The sequence below is a fragment of the Seriola dumerili genome, unplaced genomic scaffold (assembly GCF_002260705.1).
Source record: "Seriola dumerili isolate Sdu_G_001 unplaced genomic scaffold, Sdu_1.0 BDQW01000035.1, whole genome shotgun sequence".
Classification (NCBI taxonomy): domain Eukaryota; kingdom Metazoa; phylum Chordata; class Actinopteri; order Carangiformes; family Carangidae; genus Seriola; species Seriola dumerili.
Window position 1 is genome coordinate 5,461,922 of NW_019174290.1, and position 25,519 is coordinate 5,487,440.

A 25,519-nucleotide genomic window follows, 5' to 3' on the forward strand; every position below is an offset into this window, starting at 1 on the left:
TATGTTCCTCAAAAGCAGGGAGAAAATGGCAATGAGGCTCAGCTGTTGCACTTTTGCTGAGGACATGCTAAAACAAGGCAAGAACTGAGCCATAATCAGAAACATGGAGCTATGATGGCATTAGAAAATAAAACTGCTATTAACTTATTTGGCTTCACACTACGCTGCAATGCATAGCTCCACGTGGAAGAACAGCTGTTACATGATTACTTCCTTCTAAGACAGCGTCCGCATAATGGCTTTGAAATGCCAGTGAAACTGCCAGTACAAACATTAAAACACAATGCCACACTTGAAAAAATCAATTCTCTTTAAATTGCAAGAAATCTGTGATGCTCTGCAAACCTCATACGGTTGAGAGACTGGGAGAGAGGGGGAGAGCACTGATGTAGGCAACACTAAGCTTTAACAAAGCACTTGTCCTCAGGGAATAGGTGTAAGTTGGTTGGCAGGGGGATATAGTGAAGGACACACACCCTCTCAAAGACATTAACACTTGGACAGGGCTGATGACTGGGGGAGAGTGATGTTCTCCAGCTTCTCCCATTAGCGAAACCAACAAACACAATGGTGTTGTTGTTATTCTTTTGCCATAATCAGAAAGGGCTCCGTGTGTGGGCAGTGTAGTGGGGAGGAGGAGAAGTCGAGTTCGTCCTATTCAGTTTCCCCCCTTTTATTTGCATGACTTGAGCAAATTAAATGATGCAATATGGCTTTTTGTCGCAACACAAAGTGAGATACCACCCAGCCACTGAATGATTCGAGGAGTGGTTTACATGAGAATGGCCCGGTGAGGATCCAACGGAATCCGCTACAAGTTTAGCACATACAGTCGCTTTTTTCCTCCCTTTACCCCCTCGAAACCGGGCAGAGGTTTTAAACCTTAGTTTACACGACATTTTAACACCCAACGTATCACTTCGGTCTATCCTGTAACTGTCAAGAAGGTTAGGTAAAAGCTAGGGTACGGTACATTTGGTGGAGCTTCCCCCTTGCTACGTAAAGCAAACAAAATCCTGTAGGTTAACCCCGAAAAGAGAACGAATAGTTGTTAAACCAACAACATGAAAACAGCTCGCTATCAGCTCCCAGCTCCCGTTGATGTTTGATTTTTTTTTAAAAGTACAACCGAGGTCCTACCTTTTCGAGTAAACGGTTCAACAGTTTAGCTAGTACCCATTACTCCTGACAGTTGTAGCGGAGAGTAGCGAGAAGCAACGTAAATCGGCGAGTGATTACCATGGTAACGGCGAAGCGCATTGGACACGCTGAATTAGAGTTGCACCAGATTGAGGAAAGCGAGACACTTGATAAAACAAAATGAAAAAGAACCCAGAAATTTACTTAATTTTACAACAGGTTATCAAAAGAAGAAACAGCCAAGCCCTCGCGGAAAGATATAAAATATAAACTGTACGAGCAAAACAAGTTGCTATCAGAAGATTGTAAGGGTGGTGGGCGATATCATAAGACATTAAAAACTTAAACCACGATAAATTAACAGATCAGACATAGCCTACAAGAGCCTATATATCTCAAATGGGGATTTCATAAGGCAGACCAATTGGCAATAATTACAAAAACACAAAGATAGGGTAAGATCACCTACCACAGGATACCATACACGCATATGTCCCTGTAGAATGTTAAAATAAGACTTTTCATCGGGACAATGAGAAGCAGTATAGCCCAGGGCAATTTCCCCTGACCATCCCTAAATTCAGCTGTCGTCAATAAGAGGCAGAATGACAATAAACAAGGGCTGTAAATGCATCTCCTGAGGCGTTTTAGTTGTAAAAAAAAAAAAAAAAAAAAAAACGTGGTGGATAGACATTAACCTCCCCTCGCATCCCTGCGGTGCAGGATCTGATAGGCAGCTCTCCTAGTGGGACAGCAGGACACACGGGGATACAACCTGTGGCAAACTTCTCCGCTGCTGCTGCCGTCAAGCAACACTTTTCGCTCCCTTTTCTTCAGCCGCTTGGGCAAGCTGCCGTCGTAACATCGTCTCCTCCTGGGGCTAATTTCTCCCCTCTCGCCGAATTTTGCGTCTCCACATTCCCATACGTTGACCGCGATGGCCAGGACGAGGACAAATTGCAAATGTTTCATACTTTAAATAAGCATAAAATTAACAAAAAAAAAAGAAAAAAAAGAAAAGGAAAAAAAGGGAAAATACAACAAAAAACACGAAATAAGTCCCCTTTATCAAGAGAGTGAGGTTAACCTGCAATGCAATAGCCTATATATTTTTATTTGGACTATTTCTCCAAGTAGCAGAAGCCAATTACTAAGGTAATTACAAATATGCTGTTTGTCAGAGCAGGTGTCCTAAATTGGAGTCACTGCTATAAAGAACGATGTTTAAAAATAAATTATTGTTGCTTCTGCTTATAGAGTACAACCCAGAAATATAAAAAAATAAAAGCAAAACAATAACACAATTTATCCTGATGAACAAAAAAAGTCAAACCCTCAAAACACCGTGTACTGCAAAAGAGCCGTGACGTTCCTTTCAGATGTAATTCCTTTTGAGCACAGCAAGGCGGTTTGTGCATGCACGGGGTCAAAAAACATATAAGAAAATAAAAGTTGTCTCTCACTAAAGTCCTCAGAGCGCTCACATGTTTTCCCGTGCTCTTTCCTCCTTCTTTTTAACCAGCGCGCGAGAAGAGGAGCGAGCACGGTGACGTATGACTTGGCGGGAGCGCGCATGTGGCCGCAGTCGCGTCCACGTCGAGGTAAACGGTTACCTGGCAGAGCGGAGGACGGAGAGTGGAGGCAGTAGGAGTTTCACTGTTGAGCTCAATCGACCGAAAAACCAAAGACAATGACTGTCACTCACAGTGGTAAAAAAAAAATTTTTCTTAAGTTTTATATTTATGATGTAAACAAAATATAATGACTTACTTTGATTGATAACTGGCAAATGACAACAATAGCCCAGAGAAAAAGTAGCCTACAGTAGGCTCCTAACTTTCCCCTCAGTTCTCTGCCCAATCCAGTATATTAACATAGCCTTTTTTTCTCTTCTTTGCTCCATTGTTATTAGTCATGTAAACCCCATTCTTCTGTTTTTATTTCTTTGTGGCAGCTGAAAATGTCCTCCATATTCAGTTGTGGAATTGAACTAAGTACAGTTACAAGTCTGGTGTATTTGGAATATACTTGAGCTGTACAATACATTAACATATGGTCACCTTGTTATAGATTTACAATACATTGAATTAAAATAAGATTCCCCTTTAACCATACACAACATTTAAATACTTCTTACAAGCTGATGCATCTGTGACAATAATATCATTATATAATACCTCTGACAGGGGGCATTCTGGTGCATGTTGAGTACTTTTACTTTTGAAGTAAGCACATTGGTCTCATCATATTTTTATACATGAGCTCTTTAATGTAATGGAGTATTTTTGGTACTTTTACCTAATTTGAAAATCTGAGTCATCCTCGCACCACTATCCACTATATTGGAGTTACCTCATGGTCATGTGCTAGAGCCAAGTTTTTAAAATACATGTTAGCTGAAAGGTGATCCATGCATTTGTCTCTGTTCTTGAATAACTGACATTTTGGGAGAGGCAATGGATATTTCTGCAAGACACTAACATTATGAAAATGGGGAATATTATGTTACATCACAAACTGTGTCATGGGTGTTTGACTTTGTTTCTAAATATGGTCTAAAAGGTTTATTCTGGTGGCCACAGAATGAAAAATTACATGTGTTGCAGGCTGTGTAAAATGTGAATCAGTCACTGTGATTTGATGCCCAGCAATTTGTTGCCCTACAGTTGGACACACTGTCAGGCATCTTAATTTGGCTCCTAGTAACACCAAACCGAATGTAGGACAATTCCTCTTTCATTCCCCTCTTCAGAAAAGTCACACGATAGCGATCCGAAAGGGAATGTCCAACCATGGCAATTACTGGAGAAACAACAGCACCCCCCCCCCCCCCCCCGCCCAAATCCCCCAAACCGCCTTTTTTTTTTTTTGGATACTCAGAGAATCTGAAATCAGTTACATTAGCGGCACCTGTTCTTACTTGGGGGTCTCCGGCACTCACCAGAGCCCCAGCTCAGCTTATCTACAGGAATCTGGAGCGGGTGGAATCCAGGAGGGGTTGGTTTGATTGTGGGCAATTATGGAAATGACTGTGTGTGCTATGAAGCCATGGCAGACCCTGCCAGATCTGACCCCCCACCCTCTACATTCTTTACGTTACCCAACTGGAGACATTTCAGGACCAAGTATAGCCAAAGTGCTACTGCTGTATTCTGAATGTAAAGGAGGGAAGGAGCAGGACCATATGCAGAGAAGGAATCTGCCACCACCAACACTAGAGCTCCAAGCAGAGAAAAAGAATATAACTGCATTGTCGAACAGCGTGAAAACATGTGGGATGCAGCTGTGGAGCAGAGAAGAGTACATCTGCAGGGAGAGATAGACCATTAGAGAGAATCACAGTTCGACAGACCTAAGCTGACATAGTCCTACTGAGGCACAGGCTCACAGCAGACACACACACATACACATGAAGAAATAAGCAAACACCCATATTAAAAGTCTTCTCTTGCAATACATGCTCTCCACATTATTAAAACATAATTTAGTCTCTGTATTTTTGGTTTTATTAAATTTATTGCAATTAAATTCAGGTGTGAATTCTGAAGCTACCATGCTTGCAACTCAATATTGATCTTACTAAGATATTAGCATTATAATTCCCAGAAAAGAAACCACCTGCTGGGTCAGTGGGGAAATTCCTATGCACTCAGTTTCTGACCTTCTGAGAGGATATCCCCGAGGATGATGGTTAGGTTTGTGTGTGACCACATAAGGATCAACAACATGAGTCTGGAGGTCTGCGGGCCCTCATTGCCGCCTCCACTGTTTCCCAGACTGAGGGGATGTTCAAAGTTTACTCTGTTCTCTCCATCCATTCTGTTTCTGCATTGTTTGCTTCATAACTCAGCATTGTAATCACAAGCATACACAGCAGGACTGATGACAGAACTCCACTCCTGCTTTTTCAATTTTTCCATTCGAAGCCTGCGAAACCACTGCCTCACACCTCACAGTTCATAAGTCCACCTAAAGTTGTCTCTGGGTGTTGTTTAGAGGTGGCCAACACTCATCTGCGTAACTGCAAAAAAAGGCCATTATCTCACTCAATAATAATCTGTGAACACGAACGGAAGAGAACGGAAAAGAATGTCTTTTCCAAATAGCTGTAAAACTTGGAACCGGTCAACTCTTGTCATTTTTCTGATTTTTTCAGAAATTCGACCTCTACCTATGACACTTCTGTTTTCAAATGATTAGCTTTTTCACCATGCTAGCGTCATGACTTTTTGGATGATGTTGTTTTGTCTTCCTAAAAGGTCCTCAGGTTTTGAATTGTAATCACATCATCAGGTCAGAATTTATATTTGATCAATACTTTGGTTTTTGACTAAATACCAAAAGCGAATAGGTAGGTTTTGATTTATAGTTGAGAGTCGGATTTCACCGTATAAGGCTTTACATTATCCACAGTACCTGCCTAGTAGGCACGAGACATTAGTGTAACACCAGTAAGATGTTGGACTGTAACGATGCTAACTCTGGACAGATGTTAAATTGTGGTTGGAAATTAAAATTTCGTTGACCCAACGTTGGCTAATTGAGACTGTGACATTTAACAGTTGATGGGTTTTACTCACAACTAGAATATCAGTATGTTATATGTAAGGATGGGATTGGAATGAGATTTCGGCTACTTAACAACACAACTTAAAAGCAACAAAGACTTCAACATCAGCTTTTGTCAGTATTATATGTCAAATCAATGTTGGCATTAGACGTTGTCTTGACATTGAATTTGGTAACCGACGTTGCAACCTACATTCCTATCGATGACATTGGTGACCAGCTGCGTGCCTGCAGGATGTGTTTACATTCTTTCATTTACTTTGTGATACAGAGTGATGGTTACCTACACACGTAGATATATATTGTCGGAGTAAACTAAAGTACATAGCCGCTGAAGGCTTAGTGCAAAAGCATAAATGGGCCTATAGTTTTGTCAGTTTGACTTTATAAACCTATTATCTGAAAGTAATACTAGTAGCAACGACTAATCTGACAATATGACTGTAGTAAATTCCCTCTACCACAGAACTGGAGCACATATAGAACAATGCATTTGTACTCCAGTTCTACAGTGCCGAAATGACATCACATTATACCATTTTTCTCAGCTCCACGACCAACATGAAATCATTAATGTCAGCCCACTGCTAACAGCCGTTCAACCATGTGTGTACTTTTCTTTCATGGCATCCATCCCTCACCTTGCAGCACACAGCAGCATTGTGTTACTCTCACACCTTCTTTAATGGCCCAGATTTGGCAATCGTACGCCCTAAGGCATACATAGCTCGGAAAGTGTTCACAATGTCATTAATAGTCCTGACAACAGCTTAATGAGCCTCTGCCATCTGTTTATGAAAGCTTCAGGGAAAAGCGAGAGGGAAACCAGAAAATCAGATCCAGTAGCGATTTACAGCTGTGTGAGTGCGCCTGATTTCCACTTGAACAGATATAAACACATGAGGACATTTTAAGTGTAGTGACTTATGCAGCGTCATCTACAGTGAGTCAGTGACTGAGCCTGGGCTGTCTGCCCGGTATCAACAGCCCCTAAATCACTGGCTTCAACCATCGGACCACACTACCTCGCCTTTGGCTTCCTCGCCCCTCCTTCCTCTGTACCACCCTGGAGTGTCCTTAGGCCTTGTTTGGCTAAAGTATACACATGGCATGAGTAACTGAAGCCACCCAGGGCTCCCTGGCGTGATGGCACGAGACACATACCGGGTTGCACAAGTTGAGAAGACAAAGTGTCCTGTAACTGTTTACGCGATACTCAATGCCTGATGCATACAAATACACACAATACAATGACACAGCTCCGGGGAGATAAATACAGAAACACTGGCTTTCACTTCTCCTCACAGGAAATGTAGGAAACTGATCAGTTGTTCACTTTAGAGAGATGCCTTTCCAGATGTTTCAGCGCAGTGACTTTTTAAATCCCAACTCAGGGAGCTAAGAAGTGGTCGTTCTACCTCTTAACTCTCAAATCTCTTGCATTCACTTTGATCATGTCTTTTTTTCTAATCTTAAAGTAGAAAGAAGACAACGATTGAAGTGACCATAGCTCCGTCCTGTTAGTACTTGGCTAATTGCCTCTGTAGTCTGCTTTGAAAGGGACTATTTCCACTTCCTCCCTGTTGCAGTTTCTTTGGTCCTTTCTGAACCCTATAATAGAGAATAGCACAATCCCCCAAAGGCAAGTAAGAGGTTAATGTGCTGATTGATGACTCTTTGTGGTCACTTGTTTGTAAATGTTTCCATCGGGGGTTAAACAGAACCCAAAGTAGTACCATGTTAGGCACCATACATATGTGTGCAAATTGCAGATTCATTACAGCTGAGAATTACTGTGCTGCAAATGAATTTGGTGGGATGGGATGAGGGCGGGAGGGTGGTGGTAAGTGTAGTCTGGTGTGGGCAGCAATGATGGTGGTCTCTCACTGTCGATGCTCTCTCCCTTCATTCCCTCCCTTTACTCCCTCATTCCCAGTACCCCGCCGTCCTCAGCCCATCTGTTCCTGCTTGGCCTCTCAGGCTCTCCATCAGGTAGGCCCGAGCTATTGAACGCTCCTCTCATCTCATGGCATCTGAATAAGCCAGGCAGAGGAGTGTTTATATGTGTGTGCGTGTGTGTGTGTGTTTGTGTGTGTGTGTGTGTGTGTGTGTGTGTGTGTGTGCATGCACATCTGCACCTGCCTGACTATGATTTTTTTGGTTTTGCTTTTTTTTTTTAAATGTACTGTCTAAAACACTCCCACCAATGTCATTAGCTGGCTATCAACCTGCCTCTGAGCAGATCAGCTCAAGTGAAAATATTCAATGTGAAGAAGTACAACAAGTTTGTGTTGTACTCTTATTATTCGTTCAAATACAGACAGGTAAGAAGAACAGGTGATATCAAATGGCGTTTCATTCTAATGACGTTTTTTTTTCTGTTGCAGGTTTTACCAGTTAATCTAAACAGTGTCATTCTTTAATAAGAATCAAACCAGCAAGAATATACGTCCCAAATTATTGCTTGCTTAGTGGATATGGAAGGCATCAATTCTCACTCTACACTTACAGAAACTTGCCTGCAGTGTAGCTTTACTGCCACATACTGTGTATTGAACTTTTATCTCTCAAACAAAAAGGCTATAACAGACACACTGGCCTGATTAATTAATTCTATCATTATTGAAATTAAGCAAATGGAAAGTATTTTTACTTCCATTATTTGGAAAAGTAGCTATCAAGGTGGTCCTCAGCATGGGTTTGGAGGGATGACTGGTTTGGTAGTGTACTGTACAACTTCTTTCAAAAGTGGACATTATATGGTTTCCCAGGGCTTGTGGTCAGTTGTGAAATCCCGGTTTACACAGTCTCTTTGCGCTCAAAAGGAAAAAAGGCGAATGGAACAGGCACTCCAGAGAAGGCGGTGAGGTGTGGTGTGGAATCAGTTTGAAATTTTTTTCCTTTCATCCCCCCCATACAAAGGTCACTGTTTGGGAACCCACTGTGTTTTATTGTCCCAGGGAATTGTTTTGAGGTCTCATTTCAGAGTAATATTTCTTGTCTGGCCGTAGTTCTTTTATATCAAAAAGCCGAAGTGAAAACTTCCCCTTTGTCTGGGATCTGATTACCAAGCATGAGTCATTTTCATAATGTGCCAGCCTCTCCTGTCAGGAAGTTTTTTGTTCTAATCCCTTTCAGTTAGTCCAAGGTACGTCTGCTAGAAAACACTGCCCAGTTATTACAGTATACATTTTCATATTGCCTCCCCAAATGTAATTCAAACTGTGGTCTCCTTTGTGTTTTTGGTTCGTACTAGCCATGGAAGGTATTTGGTGGTAGCTTTGATGCATCAGCTTGAAAACTGTAATGTGCCAGATTTGCTACTGCTTTTGTTAGCCTCACTCGCTCTAAACTCAGTGTGACACCAAAATGTTTCATTATTTATGTCCAGGTGCATTTCCACCTTGCCCCGCTATTATTCTTTATGTATCACCTAACACTTTAATAGCTACAGAGTCTCCGAATTGGTCATGCAGAACTGCGTGTTAGTCAGATGTGTTCTGCCTCCTCATGGCCTTAAGGTTTTCATTAGCAGCAGAGTGAGCGTTGTGTTGGAAGGTGGTCTCCATGTCGGCCCCTGTGATGGCAGGTTTGAGTCAGTCATGACATTTTCATACACACAACAACAAAACAGGTTACTGGGAAAAATCAAGTGCAATTACGAAATCACAGAATGGGTTTATATCCACTGCAACAATCTGGTTAATGTGAAATGTATTTGAATGTATATGCATGTATTTGGAACATGTGTGGTCGTTCATCAGGTGTCTTTCTACGCTGCCCTCCAACATATTTTTGAACAAAGACAGTCATATTTTCAGTGCTATCAGTCAGTTATATAATGAGGTTTTTTTTTTTCTTGTTCTTTGATTTATTTTAGGGTCGATTGGATTTATAGCACATTAGGAGAACAGGTTGTGAGGGGAAGAGCACTAAGTTTTTACTTGGTATGTTAATGTTGCTCAGTTTTACAAATATAATATATAAATAAAACTGTGAAAACCAGCTTCAGACTCATCTGTTTTAAAGTCATAACTTTAGATTTAGTTCTTTTTGACACATGGCACATGGGAAAAAAAAACAAAACATTAAAAACACAATATGTACATGGCCAAGAAATTGTATATTCTTCATGGACAATTTCATATTCATGGACCTCAGAGGATGAATGGCCAAGAAATTGTATTCCTTCAGCACTCTGTCAATCTCTTACATGACTTCAAATTCATGCAAAAATCTAACAATAACCTGGGTACAAAAGTGTATGCAAAGGCACAGAGTCTGATTGAGCAGTTGCTTCCCTGGTCTCAGACCTCTCTCAGCAGGGTTCATCGCAGACAAATGGGGTCACTGCCCTGTCTGCCACTGTATGTCCCCATCCCATTCCTCAAACCCTCCGTCACATCGACACATGGACAGACAGGCTGTCTCTCATGCGGTCTGAAACCTGCAGATGTCCTCCATACATACACTTCGACAAATATGCACAAGAACATAAAACACGAAAACAGTTGCAGGCCTATTACCACCAAGCACTCAAAAACATAAACACCGCTTCATTATCTTCATACTCCCTCACAGTCATTTAAAGCAGACAACAAATTAACGAAAGTCAGTGACCATAAACACAGACTACATGTTTGTACTTTCTTGTGGGAAAGATCATTTTGTAAATAATTTAAGAAGCAAAGGATAAATCAGGACAGTGTAAAACCCAAGTTTATCTTCAGCTAATTGCAAAGATACAGAATGGATCTTTTTTTGGGTGCAGTCCCCACTGTGCTGCATTCCAGATGCTGATAGCAGTATTGGACCACCAAGGACTTTAAGTATACTTACATGACTTAAGATGTACAAAGACACTGATAAAATGTTTCCCTCTGCTGCTTATCCATCGTCTCCTTGTCAGAGAGATGTTTTTGTCTGTAAAGCGGCATCTTTTATTTATCAAGCCTATAAGCAGAAGTTTGAGATCTGCCTAAAAGAGATGTACACTGTAACCAAATTTTAAAAAACAAAGATTACAGCATCAGTGCCTTGTTACCTGGAATAATTGACAGAGCACACTGCCTACAGGTTCTTCTGTAAAAAGTAGTTCCAACGAAAACTGTCCACAGTGAGGTCTGTGGATAGTGATCGGTGGTGTACCTTGTCGCTGGAAAGACACGTTATTGTTGAATATTTTAAATGTAATTTTTTTTCATTTAATTTTTTCATTCATGCTAGTGGCATGTCTCTAGGGATAGAAAAGTTGTTAATTAAGACAGTCCACCACTTTGACAACCAGACTGAAATATCTCAAAAAGATATATATACATACAATTTGAAATAGATACTCATGGACCTCAGAAGATGAACTGCAGTTTTGTCATCCCCTGATTTTTCTTCCAAAGCCACTGTTGATTGACAATTGTTGTTTGGCGTGAAATGGCTTTAAGACTATAAAATGGATTGTCATGAAATTTGTTACACACATTCATGTTTCCTTGAGGATGAATTGTAATATCTTTGATGATTCCCTGACTATTTATAGAGTGCCATCATCAGGTCTAAATTTGAATTTTTGCAATACTTTGTTTAATGACCAAATACCTTCAGAATGAAGGACCTCACTTGCACTTTGTGTTTAGTGCTAATTGGCAAAACATGCTAACATGGTAAACTAAGATGGTGAACACGGGAAACATCATACCTGTGAGGATGTTTGCACTCTCAAAGCAACACTGTGCCCAGGTACAGCCTCAATGAGCTACACCTCCTTTGTACTGAGGTGATGGTGGTCTCAAAACCTGGACAAATAAAACCAAACCCAACTATCTGCATGGATACCACCAGGCTTAAGTCAGAAAAAAAACTGAATAAGTCTATTTGGTGCAAACACTATATATACATCATAATTGTAAACAGCAGTTTTGTTAGATGAATGGGGGCCTGTATGAACAGGTGTTTGACGTCGATACTTGTAGATGTACAGTTGTTGCGGTTGTATGGTGCAAAATGCTGACTTTTTAAATTCAGCCTTTGGCAGAGAAATATAAAGAAAGACATGCGGTGTCTCACCAACATCAGGCCACAACTTAAATCAGTATTCCTTAGACACAATGTCTTTGATTAGTAAGGTTGTTATGATTTTACAGGCCAAGACATAGAAGCCATATGGCATGTTTTTTATTAAGATGCTAAATGAACTGAGCCTTTATGTTCCTGCGGTGCACTGGGCCCACCAAAAGAGCTTTGTGAATTCTGATATCCAAGAGAGAGTTGACTGAACTCGACAGTACTGGTGAGATAAACCAGCAAGCAAATTAGAGGATGGATTGATCATAAATCATTTGTGCACCACAGTGCAACATTCTGATGCATTTCAACACTTGTCTTTCCTTGGGAAAGTGAATTTTTTTCCTACCAGTCTTTCACAACATGTGGCTTGCATGCTGTTTCAAGGAGAAGGAGACTGCCAAGTATCACTGCGTACTCCAAATATTTGTGTGGTCAACTGGACAGTGCTGTTGCGGTTGGATCCCATCAGTAATGTTCAACACTCTTGAACTCGTTTCATGTTTTACACTGTGCTGTTCAAGTGTTGTGCATTTATTTTATTATTCAATGAATAAAATGTGGCAGCCATTCAAGGGAGAAGATATCTTTCTCTCGTCGTGTTGTCCTGTTCTACGTGAGCAGCATGAACATTCGGTACACAGTGCAGCATTTGAATGAGCAATAAATTTGAGTTCAATTGCTTCATAAGGAAAAGAATAATACTGTATGTCTGTGGAAGTTCTGATCAGTTTGTTGATCAATCCCAGTGAGTGAGTGATTACTTTGGAAGATGGTGACATTTTAAGCTTTTAGAAATCACTTTTGAGTCTGTTATCTGCAGTGTGTTTAATTTATCCATCCAGCCCACTCATATATAATTCTTTAATTTGCATCACTAACTAACTGACTTTTTTTAGATCTCTGCTCTATTTGTCATCTCATTTGTCATTTGACATTTTTACCTACAGGTCACACATTCTCTATATTCAAAGGCCAGACAGAACTTTTAAAGATGCGTCTAGGTCAGTAAAGGTCACTGGCAGTCCTGTCTTTAGAGTACACAGAGAATCTCAAACAGAATTTTGTTTACATTTTATATTTCACACCAAAACACAGGCCAAACAGGGCAGCTGTGGCTCAGGAGGGGGTTGCCCTCTAATCACAAGGTTGGTTGATCAATCCCCCGCTCGAAGTGTCCTTGGGAAAGATACTGAACCCCAAATTTCCCCCGTTGTGCCATTGCTGTATGAATGTGTGTGTGATTGGGTGAATGTGACTTGTAGTGTAAAGTGCTTTGAGTTGTTGTTAAGACCAGAAAAGCATAACTTACTATATAAGAGCAGTCCATTTAACATGTTGTGTGCATCCACAAGGCCTGACATACATTGCAGTCAGATACCCCTAGGTCAAGGAATTGATCTTTCATAGCAAATGATTTTACTGTTAGAAAAGGCAAGCCGAGCAGCAAGAGGATTCTGCTGTGAGAGCTGATCACCCATTAAAAAAAAAAACATATTTATGACTATTAAATCAACAGCATCAAAAATCTGACACTTAAGGAGGATGTTGGAGTGGTGCAGAAAAGAGATAGTGAGAAGTGTCAGTTTATGACGGGCCACACTAAACCCACATGAGTACTATTGGATGTTACTAACCACACAACCTCAGCATTTGGCATCACATAATGTTTTTCAAAATCTGCATCAGTTACGTCAACTTCCCGTTTTCTCCTTCTTCTTCTGTTACTTGAGCTGTCAGCAATGTGCACATACCCTGTATTTATGGCACATGTATACATGTACATGAGCGTTTTGGTAAAACACAAGATACAAACAACTTGCACTCAATGAAACTTTGCTCTTCAGTGAATGTTGTGATTAAAAAAAATGCAGGAGTACTTTTAATGCATACTTGAAGCTACTTTCCATCTCGCACATGTACCAAACAACAACGTTTCCCTTTCTTTCGCAGCAGAGTTGTGAGAAGATTTTTTCCCCTAGTCTTTTCCTTTGTCTCATTTCAAACCATCTAGCTCATAAAGTTTTGTCTATCTAGCTAACTTTGGCTACCATGAACAGTACAGCATTATCTGGTGACCAAAATAGTATTTGGCAGTATGGTTACCCACAGTCACAGCATACAAACTTCTATAATTGTTGGAATACAGCTCAGTTACAGTAACCTCCATGTTGATTCATAACTGCTGTAGACCTCCGGCGTAGACGGAAATGTAACTTGAGAGTGTAACACAAACGTGAATGCATAAAAAACTGAAGAAAATCATTTCATTTATTGGAATTGGCGTGGTCTCCAAGATCAACTGCGAAACGCTGGACAAACTTAAATCAGTGTGCCTGCAGCCTCATTAGAAGGCAGCAGAGGAGAGGAAGCCATATTTTAGCAAATGTTTGCATACACAAGTGTGACAACTTCTCCAGTGTCCAAACAGAGAGGTGTCATGTGTTTGTACCTTTCTTTGTTGAATGCTTAGCAACCAGCAGGTTAGCCATTTATGACTCTTGTAGAGCCACACGACTAAGTTATTTTCCATCATAACATACCTATGTCTGAAGAATTGCCTTCTGCTAAAGAATTGCAAAAATTCAAAATACTGATGCATCACTGATGCTTCTCTGCCAGTTTCACTATTTAGCCCAGAGCAGCCACTAACTGCTGCACCACTACTCTGATATTCTGGGCTGACTGTATTTGCAGTCACCTTCTTATTTCTGGCCTGGTTATTGATTTTTGAGATTGACTGTCTTAAGCACATACAACTTTGTGTTTGTGGTATGTTGCTGATAAGATCAGAAACACACTACACCCAGCCGCTGTACATTATTTATAGCATTGACTTTACAGCTTGAATATGTAGATTTCCTTCCTCTGTGGTGTCAGATTGATAGTCAGTGCACTGTCAGTACAATTTGACATTTCAAGTTAACAAAATATCATACATTACATAAAGGAGGCAGTGCAGTATACAGAATATGCCAATGATCATTGTTTAGCAGGTTGTTTGGACTGGCTGTGTGTCATATTGTGGAGTCCTGGCTAAATATTTACTGGCATTGGGGTGGGGGCTGTGGGGGTTAGGAGGCATACTTGGCCGAGCTTGTGTCTCTGGTTCAGGAGCAAAGAGATGGAGGGGGGAGGTTGAGATGGTGAAGTCATCGCCACCGACTGATGTCGTTAGCAAGCCAATGACGCTCGCTCCTGACCCTTTTACCATTTAGGGGGCCATGGACTGATATGAGTGTTATTGACCCAGAGGCCATACGTGGCATGTTTGGGGTCTGCGGAATATATCCCAAGCTTTAACCTATACAACAGAGCCAATTATAGCAGCGAAAGGCCAAACAATACAATCCATCAGTCAGGTTTCTCGGGTAAACAGGAATGGGCGGCCCATGTCAGGGTGTAAACTCCAAATCCCAGAGAAGCTAAGGGTCAGTGGAGCTGTTTGATTGTCTAATTGGGGGTTGGAATCTGTGTGAGTGTGCGTGTCTGAGAAAAACAGAGAATGAGAGATAAAAAAATAGAGAGTAAGGGAAACTGCATGTGTTTGTGTGTGTGAGTGTGTGTGTGTGTGGGGGGGGGGCTCGGTACCAAACTGTTGAATCCCACATGTTTAAATGGCTGTTTCAGGGTTGAGACTTGGACTTGGATTTAGGTTTGGGGTTAGGTATTCAGCTGTGATCGTTAAGGTTAGTGTAAGGGGCTAGTGAATGCATTATGTCAATGATTGGTCCCCACAAATATAGTAAAGCAAAGATGTGTGTGTGTGTGTGTGTGTGTGTGTGTGTGTGTGTGTGTGTGTGTGTGTGTATGTGTGTATCTGTGTGCATCACTGCTCAAACACTACGGGTCTGGAGGCACCGAGACACCTAATGAATGTGTGTTTGTTCTTCGGACCCCACACACCTCTGTTTATTTGAACATGGGATAGTGTTCCTGAGCTGTTTTATCCTCCTTGTGTTTGCCACTTAACACGTGCACCGCAGTGTTGGCCTGTGCAGCACTGTGCACCACGTTAAAAAAAAAGAAAAAGAGGAAAATATTATTCAGTCTGATAATAATGATAGACAAACAAACTTTATCTTGTAGTTTGTGGATACAGCGTTCCTCTTCATTATTGTTCGGGCTTCATTATGAAGCAGGGTGATAATCCAAACAGTTCCAGTGCAGACGGTGCCAAAGGCAATGGGCCAGCGGAAGATTGGCGGTCGGTTTAGTGTCAATGATGTGGTGATGTGGGTCAGGGATAGCAGCAGCAGCGGTCATTGCACAGTGGCTAAGAGCCCAGTCAGACCACCGGGGAGGAGGCCTTCACCTCTTTCCTCAGCCATCAATCATTTATATACACATAAGCAAAGATAGATACAAGCAAACACAACCAGACGCTCATCCTTTCACCTCGCTATTATGTATAATTTACATTTACTTTCTACCAGTATTGCCTACATTGAAAAAATTTTGTAATTTACACTATGCTGTATATTATTCATGCCAGTTCTGTAGTTCCCAGGAACTGATTGATGCAGCATGTGCTATTCTTAATGACCAATGTGTATTTTCTTTACATGTTCTCTCTGCTTTGCTGAAAGTAGACAGTCTTTTTTGTTGTTGTTCATGAGCCCTAAAAGCCTAAAAGGGTAAGCTCAAAATGAACAATTTCATATGAGCATCATCCAAACAAGTTTGAAGGCAAACATGTTTATAGTTGCTCACAACAGCTCCACGAAAAGGCGGGATGAAAAGCCTGCCATCATAGAGAGGAGCGAGATGCTATAATTGTTCCAGTTGGAATACTGGTGCAAACTTTCACACATTTTTCTCTAAGGCATTCATAGCATTGCACTCAATGGTACATACAAAAAGTGACACAAGTAATTGTGTGAAGAATTAAACTGCTCAACCATTCAACAAGCTCTTCTGTTAACCTTAGAGCCCCAGGGTCACATCAAGGCTTTAATAATGACTGACCTCCGGTTAAGCTTGCAGATAAGGAGGGTTATTTCTCTTACATCGGGTCACACCTTTAATGTTCAGAGCCAGATCTAGCCTACTCAGGAAAATAGCAAAAATTAACAAGTGAATATTGCCAAGAAAAACAGTTTCCAAAGCATGATCAGTTCACCAAGACACGAGGAAAGAGATGTATCTGTATCGTCCGCTCATCACAGGCTAATCAGAGCAGACAATACACGTGAAAGCGAGAACTTATCCTTTTGGTAATAAAACACAATGTAGCAGACTCCAGGGATAAAACAATAATGACCTGGGCTTATTTGCCTCTTTGTCCCTGGTGTTTTGTGTTACCACAAGGTTTCCCTTTGCGCCAAACCTGCTCAGCATTACATATGTCAGTAATGGTGAAGTGTGTCTTTGACCTTTGAGACCTCAGTGTGTCTTCTGTGGAGGCCTGCTACTCATCTGGTGTTAGCTGTTTCATGCTGGTATTATAACTGACAGTTGTTAATGTTTATGGTTATCCGCATGAAATTCACTCTGACAGTGTTGATGAGAGGGATGAGACAAGTATGAGGAAGCGCTGAAGAATTTTTGCAGACGTTTGTTATTTATAGCATCATGTGTAGCACGGTGCTATCTGACTGAATTGAGCTTGATGATGAAATTAACGTTAACATTTTTTCTTACTTCATTATATAACGGCAGAGACCAGTCACAAGTTCTAGATTAACTTCACACACATATATTGATATGCATGCACTACTACTACTACTACTACTACACACACACACACACACACACACACACACATATTCACAATTCACACCAGCACTTGCTATTCTTCGCTGGTGGTGTGATAGTATTCGCTGAGAGTCGTTCCTCCTGAGTGTTTCAGTTGTCTGACACACTCTACTTCAGCACAAGGCCTTATTGCCCACCCAAAGAGGTTACAGGGATTCTCGACTGCCCTCTCTCTCCCTAAGTGGGTGGTCCTCTGGGGTATGGCTGAGGCACAGGTGGAGCATTGTAGGGGTGCTCACAAAAATAACCCCCCTCTCCTCCTCACCAACAACCCCTCTCCCCACCCGTTTTTTTTTCTTCTTTTTTTTTCTTTTTTTTTTTGCCACGCCTGCTCCACAGAAAGGTAGACTAAATTTTGCAGAACACTCCATTAGACCGTTAAGACACTAAACACTGAAGGTGAAATGTTGACATACACAAACCTGTGTGTTACCCACGCTGGGAAAAGCTGAGCAAATTAAACACATGTACAATGCAGCTTTCTCTGCCATTTCAGCCAATGAGAGCTTCTTTGAGTTCAACCTGTTTGATGGCTTTGAAAGTGCCATCATAACAAGCTGCTCGTAAAATATAATTCGCAATAAAGTTTCTACCACAAATACCATGGGCAACAAACTCCTGTTATATAAAAAAAAAAAAAAAAAAAAAAATCACCCCTCCCCGACTAAAAATATTCCCATGCTCTGGTTTTGTAAATAATTATAGTTCTGCTGAATGTGTTTTATAAAGTTTACATGGTAGGTTCAGTGCACCCTATCTGTTGTTTGGAACCCTGCAAACCACCAGCAAGATGTTGACATATGGCAGCTCTGGTGTAGTGCACAAGGCATGGATTACTTGGGACCATAATAAACAGGAGCATAAAGAGGGATCTGTGCAGAGGGGGTTCCCTGCAAGGGGTGACTCTGCTCAGACCTCCTTGTCTTAATATCAGTGGTTCTGTCTCCAGCTTTCTCAAATACTTCAACCCTCTGGGTAGGTAGAGATGCAGGATGTAATCACACACACACTCTCATCCTATACAATTGGACCGTGTGACTTGGTTGGTAAGAGGCTGCCAGCCACCTGCTCATACGTGTTAACAGAGTGATTTATTGTTAATGGTTGGGACCCCGGTGATTAACATATACACAGAACATGTGTCTTGATAAACTTACAAGCCCTGAAATGACAGAATATCAGCAATATAAAGGTAAAAAATTAAGAAAAAAAGAAGATCTTCACCATGTCATGTGCTTGATATATAAACTCATAATAGAGACATATTTGTGCAGGAATACAGCAGGTGCTCCCCATAGTGAAACTGCAATGCTAGTGTGCACAAAGACTTGGCTGTGTGCTCCATCCACCTGCACTTATGTAAAGAGATGCCAGAATTTCTGATTCAATGAACCATTTATAAAAGGTCGAGTAACATAGTGGTCTGCATGCGTTCCACCTGTACACCAATTTTTCTCAGCACCTTACTGCAGAAAAGCACCGTTAAGATTGACGACTTTGGCAACATGGCCAAACACGCAGTGACAGGTACTTCAGACAATGACGGGAATGTCAAGGAATCAGCCAACTTCATGTGAGGCGAAATATCCATTATCAGAGTTCCTATCCTCTGACGTCTCACATAACTTCCTGCTCAGATCTTTGCGAGGGCCAGATGGTTACATTGGCCACTGGGGATAGCAAGAAGCCCAGAGAGACAGTTTTACAATGTGCAATTACGGGACAGATAAACTAAACGTTCAACAAAGCAAGGCATTTCCAGATCCCTGGCTTCTAGACTTTGATAAGGAGCAAGCTGCATTCCTTGGCCAATTTACTGTCTTCAGAATTGAAATACCAGTGCTAATGAAGACTCTTACTGTAGCTTGAATAGGAGATTTTTGTCTCAGTTTAATGATGGCAGAGAACTGTAGATATACTGTAAAGCATGCTTCACTGATCCAACTGTGGAACCATCAATGTGTGCTTAAAAAGCTTTGCAAAGCACTCAAAGCTGTCTGATTTGTTTCAGGTTTGGTCACATGCCAATTGATGCTAGAGGGGATAGAGTTTCTTAACCAATGAGCAGGGCTCCACATATTGCTACACTCAGAGTTCAGCCTGTTTTGTTCCACATTAACATTTCACAGAGAGATCAGGCGCCTGCCCTCTGTGCTTTACCCCAGGGAGCAAGAATCCCCCACAAACTGACACTGATACAATCTCCAGGTAATGGCTGCCGGCCTGCAAGCCAGAGGGTGTCTGAGGATATACTGTGTGTGTGTGTGTGTGTGTGTGTGTGTGTGTGTGTGTGTGTGTGTGTGTGCATGTCTGAATCAAGGAGGTACCCAGCACCACTGGTGTGGTCACAGGGCCAAAGTTCACTCAGAAATGTGTGGCCTGAGGTCGAGAGGTGTTATGGCCTCCGTTAACGGTGAGGGTAGAGTTTCAACCTCCAACCTCACCCTCTCCTCTTTCTCCAGGCTGCTCTGCCACTTACATTTCTCACCGTGACACGCGTGACGACCCCCACCTTTTAGTCAGGTGACATGAGGCTTGATAGAGGTGAAGAAAGAGGAGACAACAGAGCAGGGTAGCACGGCGTTAAAAAACAGAATCAGATAGCAGCAGTTTGGCGGTTTAGATTTGTTGATGAGTTGAATTTGATTTGGAGAAGTTGATGGTGCAATGATGTAAATGCATCGTGCACATATGTAATGACACGTCTTACCATTTGGAGAAAATCAGTGGTGCGATGACTCATATATGTACTTAGGAACAATTATGAGGTATGCTAGTGGTTCTCTTTTTCACATCAAGAACCCTTAAACTGACACAAATTAGACCACGGACCCCCATTTGACAAGATTTTGTTATTACAAAAAATGTTTGAAACCCATGACCAAAACAGTCATACATTCTGTCATTGTGTTTCTTATGGATGAGATTATAGTGAAAATAAATTATTTCCCTTTTTGGCTGGGGACCCACTGGAACCACCTTCAAGGACCTCTGTGGGGTCTTACTTTATGCTATTTTATACTTTTACACAACAATATTTTGGAGAAAATAATATAGGCCTATTAGTTACTCACTAGATTTAACTGATAGTTACCTATTACTTTGCAGATTAAGAAATTAGATATCTAATACAGATATATATGGCCATCATATAAAATATCCATTGCCACTGTTTAAATAGCCGAGAGTAATAAATACTTATAAAGTAATAAACTTTCTCTCTCTCGTGACCAACTACAATATTAAAATGCTTCTTACATGTTAATGCGTCATACAAAATATGTACTATATGTACTTTATGTACTTAAATTTTCAATTAATTGTTTACTACTTTTGCTTAATCCTGCAATAATTGATTTTGGCCACTTGAGGGCAGCACAACAGGCTATACACCTTAAAAAGTTGTTAACATGTTACAGTTGCCTGTTTACACACCCAGCAGACACAGGGCAGCATTATCATTCATTTAAAGTCGAGTTTCTGTCCAGCTGATGAAGGTACTGTAAGTTAAGTCAAATGTTCACTCTCCTTTTAGCTCTGTTTTGGTCTCCACCAACTTCTGAGGAAAAATATCTCTATTTAGCTGGTATATGCTCCACTATGTTGCTAACTTTGTCGTCTGCTTCCTGTACAAAGATGCAAGTGCTGAGTTTACACCAAACAGTAAAAAGCTGTGGGCCTTGAACTAAAATCAAAAAACAATCTGTGGGTTCATCACTCTGAGCTACAACTTTCACATTAAAAGCAGTCATTTGATCCACTTTTGATATAAAAACGTTGATTTGGGCAGCTTTAAGTAAAATATCTGAATATTTCCTCCACCACAATATCCGGTACTGTTTTCTGGAGTACAAATTAACATGAAAACGTGACTCTGGAGTGTCCACGAACAGAACAGAAGCTTTTCCCTCTCTAAGCTCACAGTGACAGTTTTAGTAGTGATCTGTTCCAGTAATTTATGGTATTAATTGGTGCACAAATATGGACACTGACACACATACATACTCACACAAACACATGCACACATTCTCAGCCGGCCCTGTTTAAGTGTTCCCCAGACAGTATGTGATCCTCAGACAGGACAGTGCTTCCTCTTCTAGTCGTCAGGACTTGTCTGAAGGATCAGTCTGGCGAGGTCATCCAGACAGAGCGGGAGAGAGGATCTCTCTCCTTTATGATGCTCCTGAGCCCGGTCTGAAAAATGTTGTTTTTTCAGTCCCATCCGATCTGATGTTACTAGCAAATGTTGTTGACATCTTTTTCAGATTCTGAATGTGTTTTTTGTGCTTCAGTTTTTCCTTCACTGTACTCTGTTTCAATCTTTCCCTTTCTGTCTGTTTATTTCCACCATGCTGTCCATGTACTTATTTCTTTTCTGTTTGAGAGGGAGGCTTTTCCCTGTTAACTTTATATATGTTACAATCACTTTAACATTTCCTATGCAATGTTCTCTCCCTTTGATTTTTTGTGCCTTTGCAGTTTTGCCTCCTCGCCTCTCTCTGTCTCATTCCCTCTGTTTCTGTCTCACTGCTGGTGTTTTTCTGAAAAATAACAAGGTCTGGGGCTGTGCGTGTGCATGTGTTTTGCGCTGGCTGCATAGGCTGGATGGGCTGGCTGCACTGGGCTGGCTTCTTGTGTGGTCCCCCGGCAAACTTTATGATTTATTCAGCTAAAGGCAGAGGAGCACGACCCCCAGTGACCACAGAGAGAGAGCTGCACGTGGGTTTAATGATTTCACCACAAAAATGTCTGCTATGGCTGGGCCTGCATGGAGCTCAGAGCCCCCCCACTGGCTGAATGGTGGGGAGGGATGGGAGGGGGGAGGGAGGGGGGGTTGAAAAGACAGCTCGGCTGACCAGCCTGAGTCAATTCAAACGCTTACCACTACACTTCTACACTTCTACTGGGAGGGATTACGAGGGAAGAAGAAGACAGACAGAAAAGCTGCATCCGATTGGCATGTTTCAAATGTTTTAAAGTCCCGTCTTTCAACAATTGCTCAGTGAGTCCTGTATGCGTGTTGTTATTCTTTATCACACATTCTGCTATTTTTCTCTCTCCATCCCAGCTTCCCCCTGAGTCTTATAGCCAGTGGGAGATTTCAGAGGCATTATTGAAATGTGGACACTGAGGATGATGTAACCAAGCTTTCAAGAACAGGGAGAGGGGCAGAAATAATAGGGGGGGGGCAAGGTTGGGGTGGGGTGGTGGTTGGATGGGGGAGGTATTTGGCATATTTTTCTCCGCTGGTGTCCAGGTCTGCTGGCTCAAGAGAGTGACTGCTGAGGGCTTGGATCTGGATGCTACGCTTGGTGCTGCTTCTCTCTCTGTCTGTTTGGCTACAACTCCCCAGAACAAGATGATGTCATTCACAGGGATTTGTGAACATTCTTGATAAAGAGACAAAATCACGGGGGCGAGCCTAATTATGCTGCCCGAGTGTGAACAGGTCAGAGAGCTATACCACTCCTCTTTCTGACTCGGGATGGCTTGGTTCATCTTGCCGTTTCAAAATGATTTTTTATTCTCACATTTTTTAAAGATTATGAACGTCTGAATCTGGAAACAGGAACATTCTAGGGAAACTGATTGTGCAAAGTGCTACGTCTGGAATTTATGAATGACTGCTGCTAGGGCTTTTACACAGAACACATTCTGACATGTCACAGTAGGCAAAGCAAAGGTTTAAATAATATAATAATATAATAAATAAGTCTGTCCTGTATTCAAATTCACGGGTGTAATTAATAACATACAGTGAATAACAAGTGTATCCCATTTGAGTGAGTCAGTTCCACAGTACTGTGTATGTGCATGCTGGCTCACAGGCGTGGCTTACTGGGACCCATCGTTAGCAGAATTTGTTTCACCTGTGCTTTTCCTGTTATGACAAGTCAAAATGACGGCTATGAGAAAGGTCTATTTGGTCAGTGAAACTAAACACTCACTTCACTCAGTTCAGCTTGAGGACTGTGTTAAAAGCTGCATTGACTGATTTTCTTTCGTTTTTTCTTTTCTTTTTTTTTTTTTTTGGCCACTTGGGGCAGAGGAAGTATTATCACCTTATAAAGTTGTCATTGCAAATATAATAGCAAACAATGCCTCTTTAGACATCCGCCTGTCAAATTTAAGTCCAACATTTGCTCTCCTTTTAGCTCCAGGGTGATCTCCATGCAAATTTTCCTGTCTTCTGTTTTATAGGCAAAATCAGAGCTTGTCTGCTTGTTTTCTTGAAATATAAGCAGTAAAACCAAAACAAACAGCTAAAGGAGGCTTAAAAGATGTAAAGGTGAAGGATGCCGAGACGTCGGGGGAGTCATTGATTCATTGTTAAGAACTAAAATTTTTGAGGAATGGGCACGGGAGAATTCATACATCAACTTAACAAGTTTGCTAGCTGGGTCGCTAACAGAACAAACAATTTCTTCAAAAGACAAAGTGAATTTGTACGCTCGGTTTCTGTCTCATAACTGCTCACCATCCTGTTTGTGGACCTGCGACAGAGGACGTTGAATAAAAGTAGATGGTGACCCACAGCTAATAAGCTACGATAGCTTCATCCATTTTGGACTCTCCGATCTCTCCAGTGGTTCTCTGGTCAGTGGTTCACCAAAGTTGAACCTGCCGCAAAACATTCACACAGATTTACTTCAGTGATCACTGCGTTCTGTTGGAAATAATTGATTTTGCAACAAAATTTCTGCTTTAAGTGCTTCCTGTTATGGACAGAAGCTCTTGAGGGGTAGCATCATTTACATCACAGCATGTTTTAGTCTCTGTTTGCATGAATGCCTCGCAAGCGTCTCTGCATGTGTGTCAGAGGGTGAAGCCGTATCAAACCAGTCATCATTACAAGCTCATTCCACAACCCCAGGAGGGATTACACAACGGTCAGTGCATAGTGGGTGTGACACAGGCTTCTCCGTCAACCCCAGGCTCAGGGCTCACAGTGAGTAATGAGTCCACCCAGCAGAACCTCAGCACACGCCCAGGGCCCAAGGAAATGTATGTGCTCACCATGTCTGGTATGACAACCCCCCTCCTCGACTAGCCAGGAACAGAAACTCATATCTGCTGCTCCGTCTTTGATCCCCAACAATCCCTCCCACAAAACATATTATGTGGTTTTTATATGGTGAGCTATGTAAGGTTTAATGGCTTATTTCCAGTAGCATCTCAAAGGTCTACAGTAAACACACAAATGTACACAGACACGCATGCACATGTCTCTGTCTGCTGTATCTCTTTATTTCCATCACACACACTCACACACCCACACTACCAGGTCCAGACATAAATCAATATGACTCAAAATGCAAAGAAAACATTGACCCAAAACATACAGAGATGATGAAGGCATATATTTGCTCAGTGTGGTCTGTGATGATATGTGAATGGACCATTATGTTTGCAGAGAAAATGGAGGTGAATTAATTGATGTGCAGGCAGTGTAATTTAATGTCCAGGGGCCTGTTCAGCCTATTATAGTCAACTGGGGATTTCTCATTGGTTAGCTCCTGAACAGACCTCCATTACTGCGTGTCATGGAGAGAAAATGCAGCAAAGGTAGGGGAAAAAGCAGGGAGTTCCACTTTTCAAGTAATTTCAGTTATAACTGGAAAATTCAGGGGGAAAAATGTTGAAGGGATGAACATCCAGGCAATGAGACAACTCTTGTTCGTCTCCTCTTTTTCTCTGTCTCACCTCTTGTCGTTCTGGTTTCCTGCTCCCTCCTTCTTGCTTCCTCCTGCTCCTTGGAAGAATTTGGTAATAACGATCAGTTCCAAGTGTGACATATCCTCACGCTCCTGCTCTCCGACCCTCCCCTTCTTTAACCCCCCTCCCCTGCCACCATGTCCCTCTTTAAGGAGCGTTTGTTTTGGGCCTTGTCACCACCATGCACTGTGTGGTTCCAGCCACGATGGTGGCGAACCGTCTCTTGTTAATTACCGCACTCCCGATGAGTCACAGAGGGAGAGACACAGAGAGTGTGGCG

The 25,519-nt window shown here is 41.7% G+C and overlaps 1 protein-coding gene across 1 annotated transcript in view; it reads right to left on the reverse strand.

Annotated features, from left to right (window-relative positions):
• The window catches only part of hhip (hedgehog interacting protein), a 35,198-nt gene extending 32,589 nt beyond the window's left edge, over window positions 1-2,609 (reverse strand). Inside the window, exon 1 of the mRNA XM_022738349.1 lies at window positions 1,843-2,609. Within this exon, the coding sequence (XP_022594070.1) occupies window positions 1,843-2,112 (270 nt within the window). The 5' untranslated portion in view covers window positions 2,113-2,609. The remainder of the gene's footprint in view (window positions 1-1,842) is intronic.
• Between the last annotated feature and the right edge of the window lie 22,910 nt (window positions 2,610-25,519).